Below are 10700 nucleotides of genomic sequence, written 5' to 3' on the forward strand. Positions count from 1 at the left end.
CGCCTGCACCGCCGGCACGGAAAAGCCGTAGGTTCGAGCCCGGCCGTGGAGGTGGTGGGACCGCGGAGGTGCGAGGGCGGCGAGGGGGTCGCCCGGTGGGCGCGGTGGCGGTCAGCAGCGCCCAGCCTTTGCGGCACCCGCGCTTCCCTCGTGGTAGCCCGACAGGCCGTTCCCATCCCTACATGTGTTTGTGTTCGGTGGATACATGTCCTGCGAGGTAGAGAGTTTTAACTGTAAAAGCCATAAAATCTAAATAGGCTCTGTTGATAGACGAGCAGCTGTTTTCATGTACGCTGGAAGCCTGACCTGCATAGTTGCATGCTCTGGCTTCAAATTGTAAAGTCACAAGTTTGCATTGTGTAGCTTTTTCTCTTTCTGTCCCTGTCAAAGGCATGGTTCTTTACACCGTTTCCAACAGCTCCCGTTAGCGCAGTGCCGTGTTGTAGGAAGTCACGTGTGCCTTTCTGAACATTCCTTAAAGGATGGAGGGACAGACAAACCTCAGGGGCCCTGCTGTCATATAATTCCTTTCATAATCGTGCTCTACCTGAAAAAAGTAATTAGATTTTTGCCCTTATTAATTCTGTTCAGAGGTTAGTCCCCCTGCTTGCTGGTCTGAGTACTAGAAATTTTCTAATTATCAGCCTACATGTATTCAGGGCCAGTTTGTACCCGTGGCCAAATTGTCAGTCAGTTCCCTAAGTCGTAAACATTACTGGAAAAACATACCTGCCTGAGGGAAAGTACATATCCTGTTTTTTGACTCAGTTGAAAGAAATTACCAAGTAAAGACTGGAGAGTTGTATAGAACTGCTAGATTTTGGAGAAGGGCACTCCCTTTCTGTTCAAGGGCTGATAGCAGATTCTGGCACGCATCGGGGCAGTGCTCCAGGACGTGGAGCGAGCCCTTTCTTGGAACAGGCCCTGCAGGAGAGGAGTTGTGTGTGCTAAACTGGCCTTGGGTGGAGATTGTTTATTGTTGTTCTCAGTAATGATGTCCAAAAATAAACAGTACTATGCTTGCTTTGTTTGAGCTCCCTTGCTACTTATCATGTGGCTGTTGTCCTGAGCACGTTATCTCAAGTTATTCTTCCTCAGGTGGCTAAAATGGTGCCATCCTTGGCCCTTTCACCCACCTTGTAATTCCCCCAGCAGGGTTATCAGCACAATTGTTTTGGGGCCAGATGACGAACTGCATCCCTGAATTGGGCCAGAATTAAAAAAATACATATTGGAGGGGGTTGGGATATATTTGTACATGTAACTAAGACTGGTTCTGAGATCACAGACGTCCGTATGAGAGCCGAGGGGGCAGTCAGTGTGGGAGTCAGAATGAGCAGTCAAGGCTGGGAACCTTTTAAGCCAGCCTTGCTGCCTAGGGAAGCACTCCCAAGCTGTATTCCAGTTCAGCCATTCTTAATGTTTTTGTTGTCCTCTCTGGGTGATTTAACTCACTCTGTGTTTCAGCACTTGTACCAGCCCAAGTGAGCAAGGACACACAGGTATGAATGACTAGCCAGGTAGGAGCTGCCAAAACAACTGCTTGTAAAACTCTGCCTTAAAATGTTGGGCTTTGCATTGGGGATTGAGGAACAGGCTCATGCTCCATTCTGCTGCTCCTTCTACAGGAACAGAAAGTTCCAGCACTGAGAAAGGGTAGTAAGTTGGGGGGACTTAAGATCCTAAATCAGTGTACCAAGGTTTGCCACTTTTTTCTGAAGTGTTGTCAAGAACCAAGTCCTGTTGTCAAGATGAACCTCTGTTGAACAGAGCCTTTTGTAACAGCCTGTTACACTCTCCTTTATGATGATAGCCCAGGCTGTACTCTGTAGTCTCGTTTACTTAATAGGACAGAAAGCCTTTAAGAAGTTACCTATTAATGTGAAATATTTCCTTTTCGTACTGTCATCCCTGAAGTCATACAGCACTTGCAAAGCTGATGGTTTAAAACATACTATTTGCCATACAATTCCAGCTAACTCATTCCATTTTTACTCGGATTTCTAGGGCAGGGTGTGTGTGTCACTATATATGTAACTGCTTAAATCAGTTACAACAAAAAAATCCAGAATGTGTAGGTGACAGTGTTGCATTAAAAGTTTCCGAACGCAGTTGCCACAATATAAAATGAAAAGGAAATGTGATCATTTGCCGTCACAGTGTCACGTACATAGGCATTTGTCTTGTCAATAGTTTGAAATTTAACACCTTTCCAGCATATCTGCCTGCAATCTTGCCGGGAAGGTAAGACCTCATCAAGAAAGCTAGAAAGTTGTGTACAAACTTTGGACAAGAGAGTAAGTGTTGAATTGCTGTAGGATTAGGAGTAGCAAATAAGTGCAGGAATGCAACAGAGTACTGTAGGAGAACGGGAGAGAAAGGAAGGAAGTGTACCAGGACATTAAACACAGATTCAGGAACGTTGCTGCCCAGGGATGGGTAGAAGAGCCATCAGCTGAAGAGTCCAGGTTCTTCAGTCTCCTTTGGGTAGCTCTGCTGCTGTGCAGGGACTATAAATCCAATTCAGCTAACTATATGGAGATGTCCTCAGCATGATTTTCTTTCTGATTAATTAAAGCTGTTTCATTGTATGGCTCCATGGGTTATGGAGTTTATTGTTGCATGGTATCTTATTTTTAAATAACAATAGTAATGTTCGTACTGATTTTGCACAGCTCCCTGAAATTAAGTATTTAGACTAGCAGGTAACTGTGTTTCTTGTTAGTTGAACCAAATGTTTACATTCCTTATTATAGCGTTCACTTAACTTCCTTTTCAAACATCTTTTTCTCTTAGAATAAAACCTTATCTAATCCTTCACAGGATAATGAACTTGGTAATGCACTTGGGAAATAGTTATTGTGAAACAGAGAACATTTTGTAGAGGAAAAGGAACGAGAGGCTTTCTATCAATCTCTTTTTTGGAGCGTTTGGGTTGATAAATAGTTAAATTTTAACTTGTCTAGAAAAACAGATACCAATTTTATATTCCAATCCTTAGTCTATTTCTGCAAGACGTGGGAGCGCCTGGAACATGCAAAGCAGGAGCACAAATCTGAAACTCCCACATCTCAAGTGAGACTATTTCAGAGTCATTATCTAACTTGTTCTTACTAGAAATTCCATCTGGAAGCTGAGAAGCCTTTCCCAGTGAAACTTTCCAAAAAAGTTTCCTTTTTTCCCCCAAAAGAAACTTTAAGTAAAATTGCTAACCAGTTGTAACTGAGAATTTGACATCTCAAAAGTCCATTTTTTGTCTCTGTGTTTCTGACAAACCTTAGTGGGACTACCTGAATTTAATTTTATCTGGAAGGTTTGGGGGTTTATCGAAATACTACATTCAAACACTGAGTAGTTGCCTCATTGGTTTCTTTCCACAGTTGTGTCTGCCTTTCCTGAAAAGACCTTTATAGAGAAAAGAGGGGGAAAAAATCATACTATATAAAGATGGGGTGGTTGTTTTATTTTTTTTTTCATTTAAAAAATAATTTAAAATACATTTGCGAGTTTTTGGTACTCTTACAGACTGTTGGGCGAGTTCGAGAGACAGCTACCGACAGAAAACTACCCCTCAGAATTTTATTTCCTAAGGAAGAAAAGCTAAAAGCAGTGAATGATCAGCGTGATTGCTGGACAACAAAATACAGGTACGTCGCTACGACAGACCCGCTTCGCTCCCGGTACACGTATCCGTAACCCAGGTGCCCGCCTGTGGGTTCCGGACCCCAGGCCGCCCTCGGCCCCGTCCCGGGGCGGCTCACAGGAGGGGAGCGGCGCAGCGAGTGCGACACTGCGACACCGCCCCGCCGAGCGGCCGGGGCTCTTAACGTCAGAGACTACGTCACTTCCACATCCGGAGCGGCAGCCTTTCCGGCTAGGTGCGCTCTGAGGAGACTCTATGGTGAGGCGGCGGGGCGCGGGGCGGGTGGCGCTGTGCCGCCCCGCTCGGTGAGGGCAGCCGGACCCCCGCTGCCTCCCGCGGCGGACGGGGCCCTGCCTCCGCCTCCTCCTGCCGCAGCCTCGGCCTCAGCCCGGGCAGCGTTGCTGGGAGCGGCAGCGATGAGCGTCCCGGAGCGGCCTGAGGTGAAGGAGGCGGCGGCGGACGTGGCCAGCCCCGGGCGCTCGCTGGGTACGTGAGGGGCGGCCGGGCCGGGCGGAAGGCGGGTGCAGGGAGGTCCGAGGAGGGGGCTGGGGCCGCAGGCAGCCGCCCCCGGCCCCGGTTAGAGCGGAGCGCCCTGTGCCCCGGCCGCGGGGCACGCCGCCGTGACTGGGCTTTGGCTCGGCCGCCTGCCCCCGGGGAGAGCTGCCAGAAGTCTTAGGGCTGCGTTCCCTCAGAAACCAAATGCGTGCCGCTGTCGTCGTTTTCTCCCGTGTGGTGTGGCCTGTAGATCAAAAGGTTTTTATTTTCCGAGAGCTCTGAACGCAAGCAATCACGGTAGCTTGGCCTGACAAAATTCACAGTAACTGTTAGCTAACTCTTGCAAACTTTTAGAGATCAGCATGTGGTGTTTTAATGAGGTCCTCATATGTTTTGAGTGACAGGCGAAGGCCTTTATTTGGTATGCCTAGGTTTATTCTCTAACTTTGAAAGCAGAGAGTGGGAGCGTGTTAATGTTTAGGTGTTGTTCATGCATCGCCAGAACAACTCGTATCGCTCCTTTTTTTCTCCAGTAGACTGGAGTACTTGGAATTTTTTTTATAAAATGGAATACTCTGTTTCTTTCTTTCTATTCTGCTGGTGTTCGGGTAAAACTGTTCACCAGGAACCTCATGATACAGGACTGGGAATAAAGGAAAGATAAGAGGAGGAAAAAAGAAGCACAGTCCAGTTGATAAAAGTGCAAAGAATTATAACTTTAGTGTTTAAATGCTTTTACTTTTTAAACAGGAACATATAGTTGCTCTAAGTGAAACTTGAAGTGCATTCTGACCTGTTGCATTCAACCTTGCTGTTCTTTGGTGTAGGTCCTCGTGATGCGTCTCCAGATGAAGGAGTAGTAGAAGATCTGCCGTTAATAGATGAGAGAGCTGTGGAGCAGCTAACTGAAGGATTGATTTCTCATTATTTGCCTGATCTTCAGCGATCAAAATCAGCACTACAGGAACTTACGTAAGCAAATTTTTAAAACCAACTTCTTGTACATGCATACTTTGTTTGCCACTTTTTTTCAATATACTGTTCTAGCTACCCTTAACTGGATATAATTTATTGTAGCATTTCTGTGTTCTGACTATAGCATCCTGAATAGTTACGTGATTTGTGGGAGTACGGGGGGGGGTGTAGCTGCAGTGTAGCCTATCAGAATTTTGACTAAAGAATATATAAAGCTGGAACACTAAAATCCCCTAAGCCAGGTATAGCAGAAAGCATGTAGATTTCTTAAATACTCAATCATTTTTGTAGTGGAAAGTCTGCTGAAAGCTAGGTTTATTTTGTTTGCAGAGATGCAGTTCATATTCAGGGTAGCTTGTAGTGCAATGTGGTGTTTGTTGTCTAGTCTCTAAACTGTGTTGCAAAAGATACACTTGGAAAATATAATTAAGGAGCTAAACAGATAAGAGTTCTTTGTATGTTGGCATCTCACTGGTAACTGAGAATAGTTTATATTCAAGTGCAGACTGGATCTGCTAGGGATGCAAAGATACTGGGAAGGGCTTTACCAGAGCCATCTCGGGTTTCGCAGGGTACATTGGTTTGGGTTTCACAATGCGTGATGCAGTTACACTGCTGCCAAGGACAGCATGTGTCTGGAAAGACTTCAGCTGATTTGTGTGGGATGAAAGATTCTTAATAAGCACCAAGGATCCACGCAGGTTCTCCACAGAAATAACTTAGTCCTGCAGCATGATGCAGAGGCAACTGAGTGGAAAGTCAAGAGCTAGTTGGTTTTGCTTTTGTTCAACCTGGGGTGTTTACTCAGTGCAGCCTGCAGAGTGCCTGCTCAGGGTTTTCAGATACTCATCCTGGATGTCTTATCATGCTGTATAATCCCAGATGAATTTGTGTGTACTCAGCTGGGATTTTTGTAAAAACCATTTACTTGCATCTTTATTGAAATCACCTAGCAATGGTTATCTGATATTGGGAAGCATGTATTTATATTGTTATGACCAAAGTAGTGTTTATTTAAATGGCTGGTTGAAAAGTATATGTGCTGCTTTAATTCAGTTTTATACATCTTTTTTTGTTTCAGACAGAACCAAGTGGTATTACTGGAAACATTAGAACAAGAAATTTCAAAATTCAGAGAGTGTAACTCCATTCTTGATATCGATGCCTTGGTAAGTACTATTAATGCTTTCTTAGATCTCTACTAGTGTAGATTTTCTTGCTGAAGCATTAGTAGCAACTTGTGGATTTTCCTTGTTCTTAATGACCTACAGGAAGAGAGCCAACCAGTTCAGATATATGGGACAAATTGTTGCTGGAGAGGGTGTGGAACCAGCATATTTCCCTTAAATAGGAAGGGCACTGGGAAGAAAAAGCAGGCTCAGTGAGCCAGGGGTATTAAGTCTAGTTGTTCAAAACCAGTAGCCGAAGCAAATATATGCCATTTTTTGGTAGGACTGAGGCTCCAGTGTGAGCTCCGTGGACCTCTCCAGACTAGCAGGAAGGGTCCACAGAACACTGCTATATGGTGCATAAAATTGTAATATTTTTATTCTGTTTAATGAATCTTAATTAAGTAGATTATTGGCTGTACCTGTTGAGATATGGTAGTTTTCTGTATTAATACATGTGATATGTAAACTTTATATATATATAAACTTGAACGTGTTTAATCCATTATCAAACTCTTCTGGTAATAACTGTGGTTTTGATTGCTGTTTTGCTGTGTAGCTTTATAAAAACAACTATTCCAGCTTGACAGTCACTGATTTAACTGCATGGTTTTTTAAGTTTTCAGAAGCTAAACACTATCACAGCAAGTTAGTGAATATTAGAAATGAAATGATGATGCTCCATGAGAAGACATCAAAGTTAAAAGTGAGTGGGATGATAAATATTTTTACTTTCCAATATAGAAGTCAAGAATACATAATTAAATATCTAACTCTTATTTTGGATGCATGCTGAAAGTTCTGATTAAAAGAGAATCTTAAGTCCTTTTCTTAAATGGATGTTTTCAGTAGTGCCAAACCATGTATGTTTTTAAACTTTCACTTACTCCTACCTGTGCTCAAGCAACTTAAGCATCTGAACTACTGGTAAATCTCGGTGTTGTCATTGTGTTTAGGTGGTATCAGAATCATAGAATCATTTTGGTTGGAAAAGACCTTTAAGATCATCAAGTCCAACCGTTAACGTAGCACTACCAAGTCGAACCACTAAACCCTGTCCCTAAACACCACATCTACGCGTCTTTTTAAATACCTCCAGGGATGGTTACTCAACCGCTTCCCTGGGCAGCCTGTTCCAATGATTGACAACCCTTTTGGTGAAGAAATTTTTCCTAATATCCAATCTACACCTCCCTTGGCACAACTTGAGGCCATTTCCTCTTGTCTTGTCGCTTGTTACTTGGGAGAAGAGACCAGCACCCACCTGACTACAGCCTCCTTTCAGATAGTTGTAGAGAGCAATAAGGTCTCCCCTCAGCCTCCCTTTCTCCAGGCTAAACCACCCCAGTTCCCTCAGCCGTTCCTCATCAGACTTGCCTCTAGACCTTCACCAGCTTCATTGCTCTTCTTTGGGCACATGCTTTGTTCTGTTGCTTAATCCACTCCATTCCAACTAGTTCTCTTTGTTTCAGTTTCTCTGCCTTTCTAATGAAAACTATATTGTCATAAATGTAAGAATTTCTCCTTTTATGTAATGTAAAATTAAGTGGCAGAAGTTCACTGACTTCATGCAATATAAGCAGTCTGTGGTTACATTCTGGCAAGATTAGTCCTTCGGTACGTTCAACAAAAGGATTTTCTCTTGGAGGCAATAAATTGCACAGTATGCATATTCTCTGGTATACAGGAAAGATGACTTTTGGTGAAACTGAGAGGAATCCAGTTTGTATTTTCCCTGTGTAGGTCACAGACTTGCTGTTTCTGAATGGTAAGATGGAAGTGGGAGGGAGGAAGAAAAAAATGGAACAGTTTATGCAACATTTAATCATAAGCAGGGTGGATTGGAGAAGATAACATTAAGAGAATGGGTGGGATTTTGTTTGTAACTCCAACTTAAATACAGCTTAAAACTTGCAATTATTTTCTTGTCTTTTTGTTTAGAAAAGAGCACTTAAGCTGCAACAAAAGAGGCAGAAAGAAGAACTAGAACGAGAACAGCAGCGTGAGAAGGAACTTGAAAGAGAGAAGCAGTTAACAGCAAAGCCTGCTAGGAGGATGTGAAAGCAGAGCGTGCAACAACTTGTCCAAATTAATCATTTCTGCATTCTCTGGAATTAAAGCAGGCTTTGGTTCAACTGGGCTCCAGCTGTTACTAGCAACAGTCTACTCTATGATATTATAAATTCCAGAATAGTAATAATAGGGTTGGTAACATTCAAACTTTTTTTCATTTCAGCCATTCAAGTTGCCTTCTTTTGTAATGCTATACAGTTTGATACTATTATAATGTAAGTTAATTTTTATATGTATATAGGAAAACTTAGGCATCGCAGTTTTAAATACCTATCCATTTTTTTTCATCTGTTCTTCTGGTGTTTAGAATTCTGAGAGATACTTGGTGACTGGCATACATGTTTTTCAGACAACACACAGAATACTAGTAAAAGTTCTGTTCTCATCCCTGGACTTGGGTGGCTGCCTGTTTCACTGAAATTGGTTTGATTCAGGCAGTTGGGATCACTTTTTGATGCCGTGATTCATAAATACTGACTTTTTGTGCAGCCTTAGTTTGATGCATCTCTGACGAACTGAAGAACCTTCCAATGCATTTGCCTGAAAGCTCACTTTATTGCAGCAGTCTTATTTGTTTTGTCATGAAGTAACTTAAGAACAGCTTTAAAGTAACTTTTGAATAATTTCCCAGCTGAATTGATTGGGGCAGGGGGAAGCAGAACGCTAAAGATTCTCAGAATTGATGTGTGCGCAATACAAAGATTAATGAATTTGTGCTTCCACAAACATTTGAGTCAAACCAGAGAACTGTTGCCTCTCTAATGGTTCAACAGGAAGACTGTGTGGTCTAAGCAGACTTCTAGGGGATTAGAAGTTGTGATTTCCTCATTTTGTGTGACAAAAACTAAGCAATTTCAACCAAAACTAAACAATTTCAACTTCACGTGAAATTCAGTTACTTGTAGGAAAAACTATTGCATTTATTTTTTTTCCTTAACAAATGATTGATTTGCACTTTGGGGCTGTGTAAGAGAATTTTTGTTACCCTGTCCTCACCCAAATTGATGATTAATAGTGTATACTGATGATAAATGTGGAATGGAGGTTGATAGCCATTTCTCTGAATGTAATTGCTTTCTTGCAGCACTTGGTGTGGACTTGTATTCAAATGAATGTACATGTTGTCTAGACTGGTAAAAGCTTTAAATTATTTGTTCCTACAGTCTAACAAACTAGTTATTTTATATCTGTATTATTTTCTAAGTAGTAATGTAAGTGGCGAGTTTTGAAATAAGATGAAGGGTAAGCTATATAAAGTTTTCCATAAAATATGTATGGTATAGTATCAGAGGGGCACAGTCAATTTTACTTTTTCTTCCCTTTTAGATGATTTACACAGGCTACACCTGCCTGGACTCTCCTGTATTATAATCTTCTGAACTACTAATTTCCTGTCGTAATATCTGTGATTTTTTCTGTGAAAGACATACTCTAATGAGTAATCATCCAATGTGAATTGGGATAATGTTTTGGGGCCAGGAGAACAAACTACTTAAAAGTAGTCTGGAGAGACACTGAAATGCTGTTACTGAAGGAGTAACAGATTAAAACTTTCTACAGGTATTTTTCCTTTAAGTGACTTGTGCCTATTAATTGCCAGTGGATTGTTGACCTGTGCTGTGGTTTGTATGTATTTCTAAGAGAAATGTAAAGAATTTCCACAGTCCATTATTGGAGCAGAATGTACATAATGAAATATTGTTTAAAAAATTTATTTTGTAATGTAATTTCAACCATAGATTCTGGGAATTTAAACAGTTCTTATTAAAGTGTAAGATGAAACTAGAGGCCTCAGTATCCAAATAGGGATTAAATTCCTGTGGTATTTCTTGATTTGTGTTCCCTCATCTAGAATCCAGTTTAGTGTTTCATGTTGTAGTGTCTTTCAGAAAAAAGCCCCACAGAAGAGCCGTGGGGCTTTTTTCTACAGAACCGTGAGGGGTTTTTGTTTGGTTTCAAAAATCATGTCTACTTTTACTGAAAATACAGAATTCTAAGCATAGAAATCTGTGCTTTTGCAATTGCATATTTCAGTGTTTCTTTGGAATAATTTCTGATCAAAGGAATAAAAGCTTTCAGTGCTTGCCTGAGGAATCACATACACATATGCAAAAATGTAGTTGATAACTTTTCCCATAAAATTGTAGTAAAGTCTGGTTTTCTTATGAATAAGGGGATAATTCTAATAAATGACCCTTCTGTAATAGAGGGTGGAAAATGAATTAACATACATAGGGGAAAGTTTGGTCACTTTATGTAACTTTTTTTTTTTTTTTACTAATGAGCTCTTAAATTATTTCAGTCAAAACTACAATTCATTATCTCTATAGGATATTGTTCTTCTG

At 41.6% G+C, this 10700-nt stretch overlaps 1 protein-coding gene across 2 annotated transcripts; it reads left to right on the plus strand.

Annotated features, from left to right (window-relative positions):
• Window positions 1-1425: 1425 nt before the first annotated feature.
• On the plus strand, window positions 1426-10188 carry BLOC1S6 (biogenesis of lysosomal organelles complex 1 subunit 6). Of its 2 annotated transcripts, XM_075764759.1 has the most exons (6): window positions 1426-1520; window positions 3592-3647; window positions 4966-5110; window positions 6195-6282; window positions 6902-6988; window positions 8224-10188. In XM_075764759.1, the coding sequence occupies exons 2-6, from the start codon at window positions 3614-3616 to the stop codon at window positions 8341-8343; spliced, it is 474 nt and encodes a 157-aa protein (XP_075620874.1). In that variant the 5' UTR covers window positions 1426-1520; window positions 3592-3613; the 3' UTR covers window positions 8344-10188. The 2 variants fall into 2 exon arrangements, with proteins under 2 accessions (XP_075620874.1, XP_075620873.1); XM_075764758.1 differs by lacking the exons at window positions 1426-1520; window positions 3592-3647 and adding an exon at window positions 3856-4129.
• The last annotated feature ends 512 nt before the right edge of the window (window positions 10189-10700 follow it).

Source organism: Balearica regulorum, chromosome 12 (assembly GCF_011004875.1).
Source record: "Balearica regulorum gibbericeps isolate bBalReg1 chromosome 12, bBalReg1.pri, whole genome shotgun sequence".
In the NCBI taxonomy this organism is placed as follows: domain Eukaryota; kingdom Metazoa; phylum Chordata; class Aves; order Gruiformes; family Gruidae; genus Balearica; species Balearica regulorum.

What these genes read in the sequence shown, in the direction of transcription:
- BLOC1S6 (XM_075764758.1), top strand. Translation starts at nt 4,060, where the DNA reads ATGAGCGTCCCGGAGCGGCCTGAGGTGAAGGAGGCGGCGGCGGACGTG. An exon ending in CAGCCCCGGGCGCTCGCTGG is followed by an intron (nt 4,130 to 4,965) that starts GTACGTGAGGGG and finishes TCTTTGGTGTAG; the next exon opens with GTCCTCGTGATGCGTCTCCA. An exon ending in TCAGCACTACAGGAACTTAC is followed by an intron (nt 5,111 to 6,194) that starts GTAAGCAAATTT and finishes TTTTTGTTTCAG; the next exon opens with ACAGAACCAAGTGGTATTAC.